The following is a 21253-nucleotide window of genomic DNA, read 5'->3' as shown; positions in this document are numbered from 1 at the left end:
TCAACAATTCAATGGCCTAAGGAAAAAGAGAGAAGAAAAAGGAAGAAGCTGCAAATCCAAATGATGAATTAGCTAAATCAAAGTACAGGAAACGGTAAGGACAAGTTCTTTTTTCTTGGAGGCATTGCGATAGGGCAAAGGAATAATCAAACGAATGAATATGAATGAGATCTGAGCTTTTCCCAATCTTCTCTCGCTCAACCACGTTGACCAGAAGAAGCAGCTTTTCCTGTTCATCCAATGGTCATCATCATCTTGACAAATTCATCGTAGTTGACTTGACCATCACCGTCCAAGTCGGCCTCTCTTATCATCTGCTGCACCTCCTCCTCCGTCAGCTTCTCCCCAAGATTTATCATTACATGCCGAAGCTGCACAACAAAACCCAAGCTCATAATTTAACAATTCCAATGTCAACTAAAGTCAGAGCACTACTTTATTTGGTATAATTTTTTCCGTACGATGTATGTTCATTGCACTGGGACAAAGGGGAAAGGAAATTGATGTGGGGTTTGTGCATGGACCTCTCCCTAAAGTTAACAAAAAGGAGAAATGGAAGCTGCTTGCAATTAACATGTCCGCATACAAGGTTCCCAAACTTTTTGATCAACTTTACTTCCTTTTTCTTCCATTATTTTCGGTCTTTCGTTTTCGAGATAATTCCCGAACCCGTTTTCGGTTTTGCTTCCCATACCCTCCTCAATGTAGACTTCCAAGATTGTGAAGTTGGGGGTTGGGGGGCATTAAGTTTCTGCATAAAATAACCTAAAGACAGTCAAATTAAAGTTATGACTAAACTTTTGGGTTCTTATGGTCATGGCCTTTGCAGAGAAGAATCAAATCAAATGCTCTGTCTCTGTCTCTGTCTCTCTCTGTAGCCGTCTCAGACCATGACCAGTCATGCTTCTCTAGATAGACATGGACTTTCGTGGAAGATGCAGAAACATAAAACCAAGTCTCCCCTTTTCCTGTCGTTTCGCTTTACTGTCTTCTGGCTTGCTGGTGTGAAAAGAAAGCACGATTAGACTAAGCAAAATGACAGCTGTTAGGGTCAGATGTTCAGGGACAAAACAGGAAGTTGAGGCTTGAGAGCATTCAAAACGAGCGAGAGAGGGTATTCGGAGTCGTGTACTTTGTTTCCACGGTATGACTTTTCTGCTCTCAACTTCGACCCGACCCGACCCCCAGTGAGCACGCTGCGTTGCTTGCACGAGGGTTTCTTTTCTTTAAGCAAAACTTTTGCAAGATCCATCGCATTCACTATGGATCGAAGTTGGACAATGTCCTTAAAGCTCTAAGGATGAAGACGAAGTCCATGCGTATTAGTCCTTGGACATGAAGGTGTGTCTACATGTTCTTTAGCCAAAAGGGTTTTTGGGATTTGCCGTTGAATGACTCTGACCAATGTTCACCTTCTCAAGACATTGCCTCGAAGTTCATCTCACGGAGTTTAGGACTGTCCAAAAATCAGAAGCTCATGTGTAATGGTGCAGATTCATAAAAAAACTGGCATAATCATGCTTATCCAAAAGTACTCGAGACTTGTCAAATGCAACTTCTTTACTAATATCATGCAAATCTAATACCATGTACCACAATTGATAGTCATGTTCACCTTGTGCATAGCGTATAATTTAGGAATATGCACTTTTTGTCCTTCCATGGAGCTTGCCATTGCTCACTCAAACATAACATAGACAACAAAAATATTTTAAGAACCGAATAAGCGACAACTTACTTGACCACACTTCTTCGGGAGTTTAACATCTCATTGCAATCGATGGAGATCTATTCAGCAGAATTTACTAATTGTACCGGTACTAAAGAGCATTTTATGGGTAATCTCTAATAGTGTTCTCTTCTCAACTCTACAATATATTGTGATTCATTGACACTAGTACAACTTCTCACTATGCCTTCCTTCGTGCATAAACCATCTATTAGCTCCGAAAAGAATTCCATGATGCTGTAAGTCCGCATATGCTTAATTGTCTTACCAGTTTCCGTTTTGATCAAAGCTTTCAACTACATGATCCCGACAACAACATCAAATTTGTGCCTTGATAAAAACACCCAAGTTTTCCTCGAATAATCGTCAAGAACTATTAGCATAAATTCGACATTCTTCCTACGGGGATATCACGACGGCATGCGCATTCGAGTGAATCAACTTTGCAATCTTTGTAGTTTCTTTGATAGTCGTACCAAACTGTAATTTCTATCGTTGTTCTAAGTCACAACACATGCATATATTCAATTTCTCATCCACATAAGCCTATGACAGCTTCCTTTCACTTAGAATCTTCAAGATTCCCTCACCAATGTACCTCCAAACGCATATGCCACAATTCAGACTATCAAACATATGCATTTGACGTCTCCATAGCAAAATCTGTCATTGTCTTTCTTGGAAGCTCATATAGGCCATTATGCTTGATTCCTCTCATTATTACTATAGCACCTCAAATGACCTTCAAAACTCCACCTTCTAAAATATATTGACACCTAGTTGAATATAAGGCATTCAAGGAAATTAAGTTCTTCTTCAATTATGGGACATGCCTCACTCTAGTCAATGTCCTCATAATCCCATCATATATTTTCATTCTAACATTGTAAACACTCACACCATGGGAATCATTGTTTTTTCCAACCGCACTTTGCCACTATCCATGCATAGATAGGTAGTAAATCGGTTTCTATTTGGTATAGCGTGCAATGAACAACAAAAATCCATAAGACATCCATCAAACGATGAATCCTTAGTGACGGACACGATATAATCACTATCATTCGGGACAACATCAACAATTGCAACAATATCACTAGTAGTCTTGCTAGTGATTCCCTTATCATTCTCGTTCTTCAGCTTAGGGAAATCATTGCCCTCTTGCTCAAACAGACCACATCATTAGTCCTAGATTGACTTATTCAAGTTGGCACTATTCTTACGACACGAGTGCTATTCTCTACCTTCACCTATTAAATTAGCGAGTGACGGGTTCACCGGATTCTTTCCAATTAATATATTTACTTAAAATCAAATCACTAATCTCATCAAATGTCAAGCTTCTTGACCAAGAAGAATTACTCACAAAGAGGATAACACTATTACTCCAACTATTAGGTAATGGGGATAACAAAATCAAAACATAGACCTCATCATCAAAGTTGATCCCAACGAACTCAATTGACTAACTATCACATTAAATTCATTGATATGCTCGGGACAACGCACCTTCATTTATCTTTAAGTGAAATAGACATCGCGTCAAATAGACTTTGTTGATCGTAGAGGACTTCTCGTTCGACGAGGCATACATTAGTCCTATAGTGGTCTTCTTTTTCAAGAAGTTAAACGTGACATTACGAGAGAACGTATTTACCTATAGTGGTCTTCATTGCCGATTTGCTTCAATTCGAGCAAGCCTAGCTCGATACTAATTGTTGAGGAAAACTAAAGATCGAATAATAAAACAAACAGAACAAAGAGATAAATCGAGCACACAGTTTGCATATTTCGATCGGTGTAACATACGTCCACATGGAGAGCAGCATATAATTTCGTTATAAATTAAGCAATACAACCGAGATTAGCACCACACTCAAGTCACTTAAAAACTCTTAGTATTTTTAAATCCTCAATTATGCATAATAACAAACACAGTGTTTTTAGCTTTTACAATTCCTCATGAAATACTCTCCTAATCTCACAAAGGAATTCACAAATACTACCACAGAGATTTGTTGACTTCAATAATCTCGGATTACTTTAGGTTGTCATTCACGAAAGGAAAAAGAGTTTGCTTGTCATAACGAGCTCTATGATGGTGCACGCATCTATGAATGCTCAAGATATCGTCCCTCTAAAATATTCTGCATCTTCCTTTGATTGACAAAAATCATATTTGTGGGGTACTTTGCGAATTTGAGAATTTTTCAATCTAGGTGGGCTGAGTCGAAAAGGGAAAGAGAAAATCTATGAGAAATATTTATCTTCTTGGAAAGATATCAGCAAAGATATGGTGGGCATAATTATGAACACATGGAGTAAAAAAGCGGAACCTCGACAATGCGTGTAAAAGAGGTTTGGGCCTTTCGCACGTAGTGGAGTAACAATCTTCAAAAGCTATGACTTGTGTCTGACTTGAATGTGGTGATGGAATTCGTCGTGCTGGGAAAACCTAACAGCGTTCACATCCCCACCAAGGAGAGTGGGCAACCAGTCGAAAACAAAAGGCCTTTTTTTCTCTCTCTCTTCTACTTTGTCATTTTTCCCTTTTCGCATTGTCATGGGGATCATCTCTTTATCATGAGAAAACATGGAACAGGGTTTCAGATTTGATTTCATACCAAGTAATGTCGAAATCGCCTCCGACTATGATATGAGGTTGAACCAGTTTGAGTCGGCTCCCTTATGGAACCGGCAGTTGTAGACATGGAACTCGGAATTGAAGCGGTCCTAGGTTGGTTCCATGTTTGCAGAACGGTTCTCCTTAGAACCGAACTTGGACCGAACTGTTGAATCGGCCCCACTGCGCACCCTTAATATGTACATTAAAAAATTTGCCTTGCCCATGGAATTGACCAAAATCACATTAAGATTTGAGCAAAAAACACAAGTGGGGCTGTGGGGGCCTAAAAAAAAAAAAAGAGATGAAGCAAAAATGACTAAAACATAAAAAAGAGAGAGAAAAAAGAAAGTGACCCCAATGGCATTTACCCATCGGCAACTTGGCAAGGACATTGGTTTGGTGGCAAGTGGCTCTTGACCACGAGAGACCCGAAAAAAAAAAAAATGAAAATAAGCCCCTTTAAATTTCCCAACAAAAAAAAAAAAAATCATTCTAGCTTTCAAAATTTAATGAATTTGTAATTCATTATGAATCTAAATGAGATTTTTTTTTATAAGCTTCCAAATATTTGAACTTCTAATTTTCTGACATTAGAAAAGCAGAATTCATCCTCGCAAGGTATTTAGGCTCCGTTTGTTTCGCAAAAAATAAATGATTCGAAAAATATTTTCTTAAAATCGATCGCTCGCATCGCTTACGAAAATTAATTAACGGAAATTATTTCATCACTCCAAGAAGATGCTTAGAAATGAATTGTTATTGATAATAAAAAAAATTAAATTGACTAATTATTTCAAGCGATACAAACGAGCATTTTCCCGATAATATTTTTCGAACAATTTATTTTTCGCGAAAAAAGTGGAGCCTTATTTTCGAGACGAAATTCCCATTTTTTTTTTTTTTTTTTTGGTATCCCTCTCAGGCTTTTACTGTTCATGTAAGTAGGAGGAAGGAACCAACATTTTGTGGGAGGCCATACGCGCAAAGGAAATAAACGAGGCAAAGGTCGGTGGGTCATGCGTGAGCGTGACTCGCATTGGCTGTCGGACGCGTTTTCTTAAATTCCACAGCATGGACACCGACACGACGCGCCCCCTCCCCCGGGTGTGCCACTAATGATACATTGTATTTGGCTCGTGACACGTCGGCTTAAACTTTCGAGCAAAAATGCATCCGATTTGATATATTTCGACAGCCTCAGGCTCCCTTTTGGTGATCTTCAAGTACCGGCATTCTGCTATCATCCTAACACTTAGGGATTTTTTCGGCTCTATTTGTTTCGCGAAAAATTAATGTTTTCCTAAAATCATTAGTTTACAATCGCCTATCAAAGGAATGGCCGAGAAATATTTTCATCGTCCATGACAGTTGTTGGACACAAATCGTCGTCGATGATTAGAACATTCTTAATTTACTAATTATTTGAGGCGATACAAGCAATCGTGTTTATGAAAGTATTTTCTAAATAATATTTTTTTTAGCGAAACAAACGGAGCATTAATTAGTAATGACTATTTATATAAAAATAGCTGGTGATTTTTTTCCTTTTGCTTTTGCTTCCGAGACGCGTTTATATAAATCATGTAAGAAGTTATAGGCTAAGTAGCACCGACACCGATACGGGACACGTGACACGACACGATACGACACGTCATTTCTAAAAAATAGAGATTTTCGACACGTTGGAGATACGTTGTATATTAAATATATTTTTATATATGTATGATATATTATTATTTCTATAATTTTTTATAAAATGAAAAATTTACAAAAATAGTTCTTATAATAAAAACAAAGCTTATGCCATGAACACTCTCGTCATTTGATCTCAATCAGCCTAGAAAATAAATAAACAATAAAAAAATCCTGTAATATGCGGTCTACCCGCTTTCCCTCCTCTCTCACGTTTTCTCCCCTCCTCTCTTTACTTTTGAAAAAACCTCTGACACGCGCCTCCCCTCTCTCCTCCTCCCTCTCTCCCTCTCTCTCTCTCCCTCTCTTCTCTGTCTCCCCCTCTTCTCTCTCTTTACTTTTTGAAAACATCACCGAAAACATCTCACACTTTTCCTCTCTCTCCTCTCTGCGAGAAAATATCCCCCCACCCCTCTGTCTCTTTACTTCCTTAAAAAATCTCACAGCCCTTCCTCTGTGTCACTCCTCTCTGTCCCGCTAAACCAAGCCCGACGTCGACCACTATGATTTTTGCTGCTCGTCTCTCCTCCGGCGCTCTCTCCCTCTGTCCTACGGCTCGTTCGCTCTCTCTGCTCCGGCGCACACGAAGGCCGTTCCCTGCTCAGGCACTGGCCGCGCGTCGCCGGCTTCCTCCCTCATCTCTCTCATGGCCCGAGACGCTCTTCTTCCCCCTCCCCTACCGTTCTCTGCCCTTCGGATCTGCTTTTCCCCGCCCTCTCTCCTCGCCGACTCGCGTGTCCCCGGCATGTCGCTGGCGTTGACCGGATGTCGGATCTTCGACACGCGTTGACCGCGTGTCGGTGTCCGACACGTGTCCGACACCGACACGCCGGGGGGTTTGGCGCGTCGGTGCTTCATAGTTGACAACCCATTTAAGAGGTATGTACATTTTCTTTTACTTTTTTTCCCTATGAAGCCGGCGAGGGCCGCTCTCGCCGGTCTTAGAAGAAATAATCGAAAAAATAAAAATAGAAAAGTCATATTATTTTTTCCAAATTGTGAAAAAAAATAAAACGGATTTTTTTTTAAATTATATAAATGATAAAACTTGTCCGGAATGATTTAGTAATATTTTTATAAGTATTTTTAGATTGGATCAAATATAAAAGTGTTTTAGTAATATGAGTCGGATTAGGTATGGGTTAAAAAAATTACACTTTGCATAAACGAGTCGTAAACGGTTTAATCAATCAATTTGGGTTGGACCATGTATGATCCGACCCTATTGGTCTACATGTAATCATTTCCTTTCACTACATTGATCCCTTCAACCTTCCTCGTATTAGGTTGTAGAACTCAACACAAGATGCGAGTGGAGAAGATTGATGCGTCCTCGACCTGTCGATTCGAGCGGGGATGTTGTTCATTCTTGAACTGCGCTATCAAAATGACTGTTACCTGGTACGATGCCTGAGTTACCAGATTTTCTCCTCATAATGTTGGTTGTGAGTGGATCGGTTCTCTCTTCTCAATGAATGCTTTCTTTGAATTGAACCAATTACATCGATCGATTACAAGATAAGGAGATTCTGGGTAAAGAAAAACATCAGTTTCGAATTCAATACACCTTTACAATGAAAAGCATTGAGTTAGGGCCAATTACTGTTGCTACTGTTCTCTGCGCACGATTTTCCCCACGAGCTTCTTGCTTTTGAATCCGACGTAGCTAAAGATTGGTGTATCGGGGACCGGAAGGCACTTGACGACCCAAGCGATAGGCCAATACGCGGCGGCGATCCCGATGCACGCGCCCCACTGGCCCCAGCTCAACCGCTCAGCGTCGGCAAACCGCTTCAGGAACTCCACCATCACCACCTGGAGGACCACCGTCACTAAGATGATCCCGAGGAACAGCTTGTTCTTGTGAATGCCCTCGAACACGTTCTTCTTCTCGAGCTTCCTCGCGTTGAACTCATTGAAGACCTGGCACAGGACGAACGCGTTGAATATCAGTGTCTGCTTCACTGCCTCGTCGACCCCGAAGATCGATTCGCCCTTGAATTGTAGAGTGAGGAGGACCGCCATTTGATACGTTGCTTGCGCTGCAACATTCCGCCACATGACGTTAGTTATGAGTGGCTCGGTCCGGCCCACGGGGGACTTCTCCATGAGCTCCCTGGTCGGCCTCTCAGTGGCTAGGGCGAGGGCGCCGAGCGTGTCCATGATCAGGTTCACCCATAAGAGCTGGACCGCCGTTAGGGGGACGTCACCGGAGGAGACTGCAGCCACGAAGTTGATCACAAGGGCTGCGATGTTCACCGTGAGTTGAAACTGGATGAACTTCTGGATGTTAGTGTAGACACATCGACCCCACCGCAGCACCGTCACCACAGAGGCGAAGTTGTCGTCGAGGATGACAATGTCGGAGCTCTCTTTGGCGACCTCAGTGCCTTGGATGCCCATCGAGAGCCCGATGTCGGCTTCCTTGAGGGCCGGTGCATCGTTGCTGCCATCCCCAGTGACGGCGACCGCATGGCCTTTTTGCTTCAGGCACTGAACCATGAGAAGCTTATCGAAAGGCGAGGATCTCGCCATGACCTGGATTGTCTCGACTCTCTCAAGCCTCTCCTCAGGCGTGTAGCTGCGGAACTCAGCTCCTTCCACGATGGCTCCATTGGAGGCATCGTCCCCGGGCCTGAGAATCCCGCATTCTGCGGCAATGGCCTTAGCGGTGAAGATGTTGTCTCCCGTTATCATCTTGATGTTCACTCCCGCATCCTGACAGGCCTGGACTGCGCTCTTCACACCAGGGCGGCACGGGTCCTTAATACCAACAAGTCCTAGTAATGTCAGGCTGTCCTCTTGGATCTTCTTCCCTTCTCTTTCTTTGGTTGATTCCTCGGAGACTTGTTTATGAGCAAAAGCGATGCACCTAAGGCTGCTCGCTGCCATCCCCCTCAATAATCTGCTCGAACCTCATCCTTTCATCTCCGTCCAAATCTTTCTCTATCCCCGACCCGTCATAGAAGCTTGAACACATGGCCAAGACCATCTCTGCCGCTCCTTTCCAGTGCACGTGGACCGTGTCGTCCACGCTCTTCTTTGTTAGGACACCGCTTCTCTTCTTCTGCGAGTTGAAGGGTTCGACTCGGATGACTTCACAGCCCTTCTTGGTCTCCTCCATGTCCATGGTCAATTGCGAGACTGCCCAGGATAGAATTGCTTTCTCGGTGGGACTACCCGAGAACTCATACTCAGATCTCGAAGATGGCCTATAGACGCTGCCCGTGGTGTTCAAAGCAACCCCATCCTGAATCAAATCCAGGACATACTTGGAGGCAGAGGAGTAGGCGTTTTCTGCCAGGGTGTCTTGGCCGACCCAGAACTTCGTCACCTTCATCTGGTTCATTGTGAGACTGCCAGTCTTGTCGGTGCAAATAGTAGTGGCCGACCCCATTGTCTCGCAGGCCGAAAGCTTCCTCACCATGGCCTGATCCGCCATCATCCTCTTCATCGAATATGCAAGAGTGAGGATTACCGCGAGCGGCAAGCCTACAGGAGTTTCCACCACCATGATGATGCCCACCACGGAATTCATGATATCATCGCCAGTGGTTTGGCCTGCAACATATTCCCGGTTCCCGTTCTCGTCCTGTGTGTTTCCCGTGAAATAGCGAATCAGCAGGACCACGAGGACAAGGAAAGCGACCGCCAAGCCGACTTTGCCAATGGACGAGGTGAGCTTGTTGAGCCGAGCCTGTAAAGGGGTCTGCTCGCTGTTGTCGCGGCTGATAGTGCTCATCATCTCGCCCCACGTCGTGTTCATGCCGACAGAGGTAACCAGCATCTGAGCATACCCATCAGCGACCTTTGTTCCAGAGAACAGGAATGGATTCTCATTGCGGTTCACTTCTACGTGATCACTCTCCCCGGTCATGCTCGATTCATCTACCTAAATTGACAACACAAACGTCGCACATGGTTTAGGGACGCTAGGATTACACAATACGAAGCATTCTGGCCTTAACTTGAAGCAAAGAAAAACGAAACATGAACAAACACGAAACAAGAACAAATGGATTATGTTTTAACCTAACCTTTTCCAGTAGAAATTTTTTTTTTTTTTCGACAGAGTTTGTTCTACTATGACTAGAATATCAACACCATTACTTTTCCCCTTTTGTCATAGAATCAAGACTATCCAAATGAAAAATTGCCGGGCATCAGGCAGAATATGATGCTCTTCTACGAGTTTTTGGGCTAATTATTCAAACTTTGCTCATATTTATACACATATTTCTGGAGGGAACCAACGTGAGTTAATATGCATATCTAATCTAATGCGTTCTGACAAAAGAAAAAAAAATCTAATGCGTCGAACCAGTACAAATTGTCGTCCATACTCGCAAGGAATGCCCGCCCAGGAACAGTCCGTCTGCCGGAACTTGATCGCCGATCTTCAAACAAACGACATCTCCGACGACGATATCGAACATGGAAACCCGCTGCCGACGACCCTTCCTTATCACATCGATGAGAATGTTAGCGCACACCCGAGACAATTTTTCGAACTGCCGGTTATGGCGGTAATTGCTCACGGCCGACACGGCGATCACGAGGAACACCGCGGCGAATATGCTCCCGCCATCATACCAGCCTTCCTTGACCCCGTTCTCCTTGATCCCGAAACCGAGCGAAAGCCCGGCGCAAACAAGATGAATCATGATCATGAGGTCCTTGAAAGCCTCGAACACGAAATGGAAGAAGCCCTTGGCGGGCGGCTTCTTGTATGAGTTGACGCCAAAAAAGCATCTTGCTGCGAGAGACATCGTCGGGGTCGCCCCTTATCCCCGCCGAGACATCGGTTTCGAGTGTGGAGGCGACTTTCCCGACCCCGCCGAATTCCCGGAGGTGGCCGAGGTCCTTGTCGTTGACCAGCTTGGTGAGCCGTGACTGATCAATGTGGAAGAGGGAGCCCGGATGATCAGAGCGAGCGCTCCGAGCCAAGCGCCATTGCTTGGCGAACTTGCGCTCAGCGGGCAAGTCGAGGGCGACCTCGTGGCGAATGAAGCCGCCACGGAGAATGCTCGTCATCGCTCGAAAGAGAGACGCAGGGGCTCGTGATCCTCGAACGAGGTAAGGGTGGCACAATGCAAATAGCAAAAGACGAGGAGAAAAGCTCTGATGCTTGGTTTTGCAATATATGTCGGGAGTCAAACTGCATGCATTTTATAACGTGAGATCAACCGAACCCCTTATCCGAGTGGACTCAGGCGCGACATTTCCTAGAAGTTTACCCGAGATTAGACGTCTCCAACACGATGTTTTGTCTTATAACTTTCTTCCGTCGGTCCTTTTCCTTGTGCATCCATTAACTTACTTCCAATGCAAACTGAGCACGATTATACAACCATTATAGAGAAGAGCAGAGACGTACATACACAAGTATATACTTATTCGATACGAGACCAAGCTTTAAAATGACTGGGATTGAGGTCCGAAGAATAGTTTCTTATGGGAAGCGCTCAGAGATTCTACTCCCACTTTTTCAACCAACGGCACGCTGGAGGGACCCATCTTTGCCGAAATGATTCGCGACATCTCAAGTTTGTTGTTGTACCTAATTAACTCCCATTCAACTTTGGACATTACGGGGGAAAAAAAAAACTTCGGACATTCCCTCCTGGAATTCTTTTCTCCATTCCCAACGCACACGCTCTCTTTACGTCGATTCAACCTATCCATGCAAAATGGTGGTACCAAAAGGAATCTTTAAAATAGGGGACAATACTTTTTTGATAGCTTCTAGTATGAACACTTCATGCCAACAGTTGAAATTCGTTTTGTAATTACTAAAGATGCGAAAGTAAATCCCCCTATTCCCTAATTAGATTATGAAATGCTTGCTTTTATAACCAGCGGTCCAGCACTTGAATTGACGTGCTCACTTAGAGATACGTCATAGGAGTGAGCGATTCTAAGGTCTATACAAATTTCTAAAACATATTCGTTGAAAGCGGCTACTCATTTTTTAGAACTTAGAACTTTCCATGCATACCTAGGTTATACATGTATTCTTAATTGAACCATGCAATGAATTATCACTTCTAATGACCATCATTTCTTGCTACAATTCACCGATCATATCTCATATTTATGCACACAAAGATTATAAAACATTAACGAAAAATAAAAGTCTCGAGTTATGGATACCACTAGAAATGGAAGCTTGGACTAATAGTTCCATATTACACACTCATTATCAGACTCCATAGACAAAGTATTTGTTTTGGTGACAAGACAATGTCCGGCTTCGGATGCCTCGATGATTGTCGGGGTAATTGCCGCAAACCGTGTAGAAGAAACCACACGCCCACGCCCACGCCCACACCCCCAAAGTAATCATGTTTATGAAAGTATTTTCTAATAAACGGAGCATTAATTAGTAATGCCTATTTATATACAAAATAGCTGGTGATTTTTGCCCTTTTGCTTTTGCTTCCGAGACACGTTTATATAGTGCATGTAAGAATTTATAGACATGTCTAAAGTTACATCGAAAACGACAATTTGAAAAAAGTTACATGCCTTGAGACACCTTTTGTCAATCCAGCATAAACAGGATTTAACTATCATCTTAATTTATTGTTTTATGCGAAAACTTGCTTTAATTGTTTTTATCTTTCGAATTCCATCGCCGTGATTTTGTTCTGGCAAATCTTCTTCTTCTTCTTTTTGTTCCAAAGAAAATTCCTTCTTTTTTTGTTGTCTTTTTGGTTTTTTTTCTATCTTTTTCTTTTTTGTGTGTGCTTTTTTTTCGTATCTCTAACTTTGCTATGCTTCTTTGCAGAGCGCGGAAGTCGAATCCTGCATATACTTGCGTCCACATCCCCAGTCTATTCACCAGCAGAGCCGCTTGTCTATTGACATCTTTCTGTTTCGTACGCTCAAATCTCAACACTATACCTGCTCATGGCCGTTTGAATAGGCTTCGAGGCAACTAATTTCCCAACAAAATCGAGCTCACCATGTCAAGTGCACCTCGACTATTACATGTTCGTCGATCTCCTTGGAAGTTGATCAGAAGCACAAACGGAGCCGGCGTACTGCATGCTATCTAGTCTGAGTTGAGCTCACTTGCATTGGGAGTCAGGGTCCAAGAGAATTTCGTACAAAAATGCTCCATATATCTGTACTTTTTCTGTCACATTTTGGAGAAGTTAATTATCAAAAAAATCCTAGACCTATTGTACGTCGTCAGTTCAACCATAAATTCTCAATTTGACTAATTTAGTTATAAACCGTTTGACGGTATACCAATGTAGTTCTTCCGATCCATTGCGGTCGGAAATTACTGATTTGGATCTTGTTGTCCAACGTGGCACGGCTCAAGGCGACATAGGTGAATTTTGCAATTTTTGTAAATTTTGCGATTCTTTTTCTTTTTTTCTTCATTTCCATTTATTTTCTTTCTCTCTTTTATTTTTTATTTTATTTTTATTTTACTCTGTTGGTCATCTTACGTGGTATGATCTATGTTGACGTGGGCAATTTTTGTAATTCTTTCAAATTTTTTGATTTATTTAGTTTTTTCCAGTTATTTTCTATCCTTTTTCTATTTCCCTCAGTCATTGTACATTGCAGGACCTAGATTTCTGCAATTCTTTTAAATTTTCTGGTTTTTTCCTTTTTTAGTTTTTTCATTTATATTCTTTCCTTTCTTTTTCCTTTTTCTATTTTTTCTTTCATTTATTTTTTATTTTATTTATTTTTTCTATTTCCCTTTGCTACTCGTCGTACATGGCACAACCTAAGTTGGATGTGGGCGATTTTTGCATTTTTTTTAAATTTGCTGATTTTTTTTTTTCTTTTAGTTTCTTCCATTTATTTTCTTTCCTTCCTTTTTTTTTTTTTTTTTTTTCTATTTTTATATTTCCCTTGCCAATCACCGGGACCTCGACTTTGGTTCTTGGAGGTCATTGGCCATGGGCGAGGTCGAGTAGGGGTGAGCAACCGGACCGGGTTTACCGGAACCGGATCGGCCCACCAAAAAAAAGGTCGGGAATCGGTTTTTGCCCAAACCGGTCCGGGTTTTACGTTCCAATTTTTGGGAACCGGTTGAAACCGGTTCGGTTTCCGGTTCTAGGTGAAGACCCACCCGGACCGGTTTTAGAAACGGTTTTTAGTTACTTAAAAAAAAAAAGACACCATAATGTAGTATCCAAATAACTATGATTTTGGTTTTATGCTCGTGGTGTTTGAGTTTTTCTAGTGTTGGTTCATGTGCGTTAAATGTTGTGTCTTTTAGCATGTTATTTGAATCTTACAATTTCAGTTCTTTTTTAATGGGTATAACGAAAATTGAAGTGTGATAGAAAGATTTGCATTATGTTAATTCAGCGTTACGGAGGATCATTGTTGCTTTTGATGGATTGCAACTTTTATTTTTTATATCAAGGTTTGTTGCTTTTTGTGAATCATACTATTATTTATTATTATTTTTTGGATTGTTGCTTTTGGTGTATTATAATTTTTTTTGCTCATTTCATCAATGCTCATATTATTTTGATGAAAAAAAAAAGGAAAACAGGTTCTCGGGTAGACCACAAACCGGACCGCAAAACGGTCGGTTCCAAAATAGGTTCCAAGACAAACGGGGTCGGTTCTCGGTTCTAAAAACCGGGAACCGGTTATAACGAGGTCGGTTTCGGGGTCTAGGTTTGGACCCGGCCCACCCGGCCCATGCTCACCCCCTAGTCGGAGGCTACCGCCGTCGGCCATCACCTAGGCTTGGCAAGTCATGGAGGAAAATAGGAAAAAAGAAAAAGACAAGAAAAGGAAAACAATATAAATTTCAGAAAATTTGAAAAAAAATTGTAAAAATCATCAAGACTGTCAAAATTAGTTTGAAGAACTATATTGATAAATCGTAAAAAATTTTGGACTAAATCGACCAAATTAAACAATTTAGAAGCTGAATCGACCGCGATATAATAGATTTAACACTTTTTAATCAATTTTCCCCGATTTTGGAGCACAAGAAATGTTGGGTGAGATGTTCAGTTTGAATCGAGTGATTTGTGTATTACTCAGATTCAAATTTTTTTTATGTTGCTAAACACATAACGTATTCTTTCCACTAGAAATGCAAGCTGTTCAAAATTCTACGTTAGCTTGGGTTAAAGAGATGAATGACTCGTACTCGATCGTATTTCATTTAGACATGAGTCGATGGCAAATCGACCTCCTGTACTAACTAATTCCCATCTAAATATCTCATCACGGTAACCGAATTAGTACGGAAGAGCAACATAAGCCTAATATCCTCTTTACACTAATGAACATAGATGTTCTGAAATCCAATGTGTTGAAATACAGAACCAAAAAAAAAAAAAAAAAAGGCACATTTGCGGGTTGGTGTTTAGAGGTTTGGTGACTTTGATAAAGTCATTCTGGGAAAGCAAGCTTGGCAGATAATCGTCGTTACGACTTCTGGCATGCAGGAAAAGGCACTTGCCCATCTTGAGGGCCGTAGAGCTTTGCTTACGAGGCTTGAAGCAATACAGCCCTCAATTATTTGGGTCGTGGATAATGGAGAGATCATCAAGATAATCGAGAATATATGGCTTCAAAGAAGATTGATTGGGGGACCTGCTAGTCGAGGGAAGCTAGTCGAGGGAAGTCTAGTATGGCTGTTGATGCGACATATAAGGAGGCACCTAAAGCTCCGTTTGTTTCGCGAAAATGAGTGATTTAAATAATACAAACAAAATAGAGCTTAAATGAAAAGAACATGCCCTATGGGCATTTTTTTTATTTTATTTTAATGAAGAGACTTCTTAGGAAACTTCATCCCATTTAAAATCGCAACTCTTTGCTTTGGAATTGTAGGATACGATTCTTTCCTTGTTGAAACTTCATTCCATTTGTTGGATCTCGGAGGCGTAGCACTACGATATCGAAAGGTTTAAAAAAAGGAAATTTGAAAATAAAGTTTATTCACTCATACTCAAAATGATTACAATGCACATCTATTTATAAGCTTAAGATATGACTCTACGTCTACTCTAGACACACGAACAGACACGTCTAGATTCATAACATTCAAAGCTATCTTGAAAGACTAGTAATAATAAATAGACATAATTTCCTAGGTAACAACTCCCTAGATTTCAAGTATCAAGATGAACTTGGGTTACGAAGAGTCTCCTTGAGATCCGAAAAGTCTTTTGAGGTTTCCAACAACCTCCCTTAAACCAAGCTCATCTTGACCATGCCTATCATCCTCTTGAATTTAAGGAAGGAGTCTGTCTTCAACGGCTTCGTGAACATGTCAGCCACTTGGTCTTCCGACTTGCAATACGTAGCACAATCTCCTCGGATTTCACTAGATCTCAAATGAAGTGATACTTTATATCGATGTGCTTGCTTCTTCCATGAAAGACCGGATTCTTTGCAAGGGCTATGACTGACTTATTATCACAATTAATCACCGTCGCATGCTCCTGCTATGACGTAGCTCAGCGAGCATCGAACGTAGCCGGACTGCTTGAGTTACATAATAACCCGCTGCTATGTATTCTGCTTCTGCCTTTGGACAAAGCAACCACCTGTTGCTTCTTTGAGGACCAAGAAAAAATTCCATTTCCTAAAGAGAAAACATAACCGGAAGTACTTTTCCTTTCTCCAATATCGCCTCCCCAATCACCGTGCGTATATCCCACAAGCTGAAAATCATTAGAAGAATTGTAGAATATACCATCATCCATAGTACCTTTAATGTATCGAAGAATCCTTTTTGCCGCTTGCAAGTGTGATTGTCTAGGAGTCTCCATAAATCTGCTTACCATCCCAACACTATAAACAAGATCGGCCGAGTAGAAGTCAAATATCGTAGACTCCCAACTAACCTCTTGAAATAAGTGGGATCAACTTCGGAACCACTTCCGTCTTTGTCAACTTCAATCTTTCCTCCATTGGAGTGCTAATTGGTTTACAAGTAGCCATCTTGAAACGCTCAAGAATATCCTTGGCATACTTTTGTTAACAAACAAAGATACCATCCTCCGATTGTGTGACTTCAAGGCCAAGAAAATAATACATGAGACCCATGTATCGCCATCTCGAACTCACGAGTCATGGCCTTCCGGAGTTACAAATCATCTCTTGACAATCTCCAGTAAATATGAGATCATCGACATATAAGCAAACAATGAGCAACTTACTAGTCAAGCCAACCTTGACATATAAGGTATGCTCATATGGACAGAATAAAGCCATGATGCATGAAATAAGAATCAATTCGGTATACCAGGCTCGTGGTGCTTGTTTGAGGCCGTAAAGAGCTTTCTTCAATTTATAGACTAAGCCCTCTTGTCCTTTCTTGACATAGCCCTCTGGTTGATCCACATACACCTCTTCTTCAAGTACGCTATTGAGAAACGCGGACTTGACATCCATTTGGTGGATTTTCCAACGCCTTTGAGCAGCCAAGGCAAAAATCATGTTAATAGTATCCATTCTTGCAACCGGAGCAAATACCTCAAAATAGTCAATCCCGGGTTTCTATTTATAACCCTTGACAACAAGGCGAGCCTTCAACCGATCAACATCACCATTAGGCTTATACTTGGTCTTATAGACCCATTTCACGCCGATGGACTTCTTGCCTTTTGGAAGAGACGTGAGTTCCCACGTATCATTCTTCTCGATCGCATGTATCTCATCATCCATAGCAATAACCCAACCATCATCTTGGGAAGCCTCCTTAAAGTGTGTCGGATCACAATCTGCAAAGAGAGCAAAATTGATAATTTCTTCATCGAGGGGGATCATCATCTTTCGACAAAGTGCAATCCCTCAAACGAGCGGGTAATACTCGTTCTCACCGTGGACGTGAGGATGTTTCGACAATATTTTCGACAAGATTGTCAACAGAATTTTCGAGCGGAATTCGATTGAGTCTCTGGCTGTCGAATTAGGCTGCATCAAACCCATTCGTTGGTTCGATTGACTATCTGAATTGGGTTGAACCGACTCCTCCTCATCGACGACAAAGTGAAACTGCCTCTTTTCTTCCGTGTTCCACGTCCATTCAGCTTCCTCATCGAAAGTGACATCTCGATCGATAACCACATTCTTCGTTATAGGATTATACAACCGATAACCCTTTATCTCATTATCGTAACCGAGAAAGATGTACTTCTCACTCTTCTCATCAAGCTTCTTGCGAAGCTCATTTGGAACATGGGCATAAGCAATACACCCAAACACTTGAAGATGTTGAACTCAAGGGATTCGACCACTCCACACCTCCTCCGGAGTCTTGAACTCAAGACCTTTAGTAGGACATCGATTCAACAAATAAATACCACAGGCAACCGCCTCCACCCAAAAATGTTTAGGCAAATTTTTGGAATGGAGCATGGTACGTACCATATCGACAATAATGCGGTTTTTTCTTTCCGCTACTCCGTTACGTTGAGGAGTATACCGTGCTGTTAATTGATGCTTAATGCCGCATTGCTTGAAGAAACCATCTCCAATCAAGTATTCTCAGCCACGATCGGTTCGAAGAATTTGAATTTTGTGCCCACTTTGTTTTTCTACATAGGTTTTGAACTCCTTAAAAGCATCGATGGTATCTGATTTTTGCTTCAAGAAATAAACCCATGTTTTTCGACTAAAGTCATCGATGAAGGTAACAAAATACCTGTACCCCTAATTCGACGACTCACCGAGCGGTCCACGAGGTCGGAGTGCACTAGCTCCAACGGCCTTGAAGCTCTCCATGATTTTCCCGAAGGGAAGCTTTCTCTGCACTTCTTCCCAATAACACATGGTTCACATATCTTCTTCGGAGAAGAAATTTCGGGTAGTCCACGTACCATCTTCTTTTGAGACAACGACTTCAAGCTGTCAAAATTCACATGTCCGAACCGCTTGTGCCAAAGCCATGTCGAATCTTGCACTTTGAGGCACTAAAGCATGACGTAGCATAATTAATATACAAAGTAAAAAGTCGATTTCGAGCCATTTTTACCTTTGCAATCAGCCCTCCTTTGCCATTATGAACCGTGCAAAGTTCATCATTAATGGTCATGTGATACCCTCGCTCGAACAACCGTCCCATGCTTAGGAGATTTTCTCGAAGACTGGGACCATAATGGACGTCGGAAATGCTTTGAACCGACTCATCTTTTGCCTTGATTTTAATTGTCCCCTTTCCCATGATAGGAACTCCTGGTATTATTTCCGAACCTCACCTCCGAACGAAAGGTGTCATCGAATTTCGAGAACAATTCCTTCGCGCCACACATGTGATTGCTGCATCCGGTGTCTAAGTACCAAACATTCTTCCGGTTCTCCACCGTAGAATTACACGTGAATAAAAGAGCATTATCTTGCTCACCATCACCATCAACATCAACATGTCTATCGACAGATCTTGCTACATTTGCATGAAACTTTTTGACCACCAATCTTCCTACTTCGACATTCAGATTTATAGTGCCCATATTTTTACAATTAAAACACTGAATAAGGGACTTATCTTTTCGTTGTCCAGCATACTTCTCGTGCGCTTTGAATCTCTCCTTTGATTAGAAAGATTCTTCTTTTCACCGGGCAACACCAAGCCTGGCTTTGCAAAGCTTCCTCCACCGTCTTGGATTTCTCCTTGAGTTGCTGCTCGTGCATTTGTAGAGAGCCCACCAACTCATCGACGAGACAAGATGGAGAGATCACGTGACTCTTCGATGGAAGTCACAATATATTCGAACTGCAAAGTTAGAGTTCGAAGTATCTTTTCAACAATCTGTTGATCAACAATAGTCTCACCATTGGCCTTCATTTGATTGACAAGAGCCAATGTCCGTGAGAAATAGTCGAAATGGACTCCGACTTTTCCATCGAAGGAGCTCGAATTGTCGACGAAGAGTTTGAAGTCGAACCTTCGGACCTTCTCAACGCCTTTGTATATGTTGGTGAGAGTGTCCCAAGCTTCTTTTGCCATCTTCGAATTCTCCACTTTTTCAAAGATTGACGAATCTATTGCTTGAAAGATGTAAAAGAGAGCCTTACGATCTTTCTTACAATTTTCTTTTAGCGTCCTCTTGCTCCTCCGCTCTCAAATCTGTGGCGCTTCGGCTCCACGAATCCTTCTTCTATAATCTCGGTCGGCTCTCGAAACCCGAATAGCACCTCCATCTGAATTTTCCAATGCTCAAAATTCTTCCCATCGAACCTTGGGATTTGAGGTTGGACCATCCCGGCACCACTCACGGAAGCCATCTCACTCGAGATAGATTTTACAAAACTTAGCCAAACTCAGCTAAAGCTGGCCAAACTAGCTCGATACCAAATGTTGGATCTCGAGGCGCAACACTCCGATACCGAAAGGTTTAAAGAAGGAAATTTGGAAATAAAGTTTATTCACTCATACTCAAAATGATTACAATGCACATCTATTTATAAGCTTAAGATATGACTCTACGTCTACTCTAGACATACGAATAGACACGTCTAGATTCATAACATTCAAAGCTATCTTGAAAGACTAGCAACAATAAATAGACATAATTTCTTAGGTAACAACCCCCTAGATTTCAAGTATCAAGATGAACTTGGGTTACGAAGAGTCTCTTTGAGACCGAAAAGTCTTTTTGAGGTTTCCAACACCATTTAAAATCTACGTCCTAGATTTCAGTCTCAATCAATCCCTTTCTAAACCTCTTTTTGACATGTAACTCGTGTTATTTAAGTCCGGGGTGGCAAACAATCCCTAGAAAAGTTCCGATGTCCTCAAAATGCATACAAAGAAATACACTCGGATTACCTAAGTTTTGCAATACAATGGTAGTCCACGATGACCGAAAAAAAAAAAAAACAAAGTTTAGACCAAAAATTTAGGTCACCTAAACTCACTTTTCGTGTCATTCGACCGCTCTGTTAGTAAACTAGATGTTCGATGCTGTCGATGTTTGCGTTCCAAATTCGTGAGAATAATGCCCGACTTGAATTGAGTTAATTAGAAATTTATGATTGACGGTGTTATGAATTTATTCCTTGCCTTGACATAGTCTACGCACGCGATTAATTTCGATTCAGTCACTTTGTTCTTCACGCAATTTTTCTCATGATTTTGTCCTTCGCATCCTTGGCTCTATGAAGGCCACTCGTGCTATGGAATTCGTCGGTTTCTTCATGCTCATGTCTGAACTTGCATGCTTTACTTGGACATTGGCGGGGCTAAGGATTCAACAATA

The 21253-nt window shown here is 41.7% G+C and overlaps 1 protein-coding gene and 1 pseudogene across 1 annotated transcript; both read right to left on the bottom strand.

The window, feature by feature from the left end:
- Nucleotides 1-233: 233 nt before the first annotated feature.
- LOC125313836 (calglandulin-like) lies at nt 234-1252 on the bottom strand. The gene is made up of 3 exons (XM_048274606.1): nt 1133-1252; nt 695-751; nt 234-371 (listed from the first exon to the last, which is right to left on the bottom strand). The coding sequence occupies exons 1-3, from the start codon at nt 1250-1252 to the stop codon at nt 234-236; spliced, it is 315 nt and encodes a 104-aa protein (XP_048130563.1).
- A 6337-nt stretch (nt 1253-7589) lies between these two features.
- Nucleotides 7590-11081, bottom strand: LOC125316371 (annotated as a pseudogene).
- Between the last annotated feature and the right edge of the window lie 10172 nt (nt 11082-21253).

The sequence above is a fragment of the Rhodamnia argentea genome, chromosome 1 (assembly GCF_020921035.1).
Source record: "Rhodamnia argentea isolate NSW1041297 chromosome 1, ASM2092103v1, whole genome shotgun sequence".
NCBI classification, from domain to species: Eukaryota; Viridiplantae; Streptophyta; class Magnoliopsida; order Myrtales; family Myrtaceae; genus Rhodamnia; species Rhodamnia argentea.
Note: the sequence above shows the minus strand (reverse complement) of the source record. Positions and strands in the feature narration are given on the sequence as shown.

What these genes read in the sequence shown, in the direction of transcription:
- LOC125313836 (XM_048274606.1), bottom strand. Translation starts at nt 1,252, where the DNA reads ATGGATCTTGCAAAAGTTTTGCTTAAAGAAAAGAAACCCTCGTGCAAG. An exon ending in AGTCATACCGTGGAAACAAA is followed by an intron (nt 752 to 1,132) that starts GTACACGACTCC and finishes TATTTTATGCAG; the next exon opens with AAACTTAATGCCCCCCAACC. An exon ending in GGAAGTCTACATTGAGGAGG is followed by an intron (nt 372 to 694) that starts GTATGGGAAGCA and finishes TTTGTTGTGCAG; the next exon opens with CTTCGGCATGTAATGATAAA.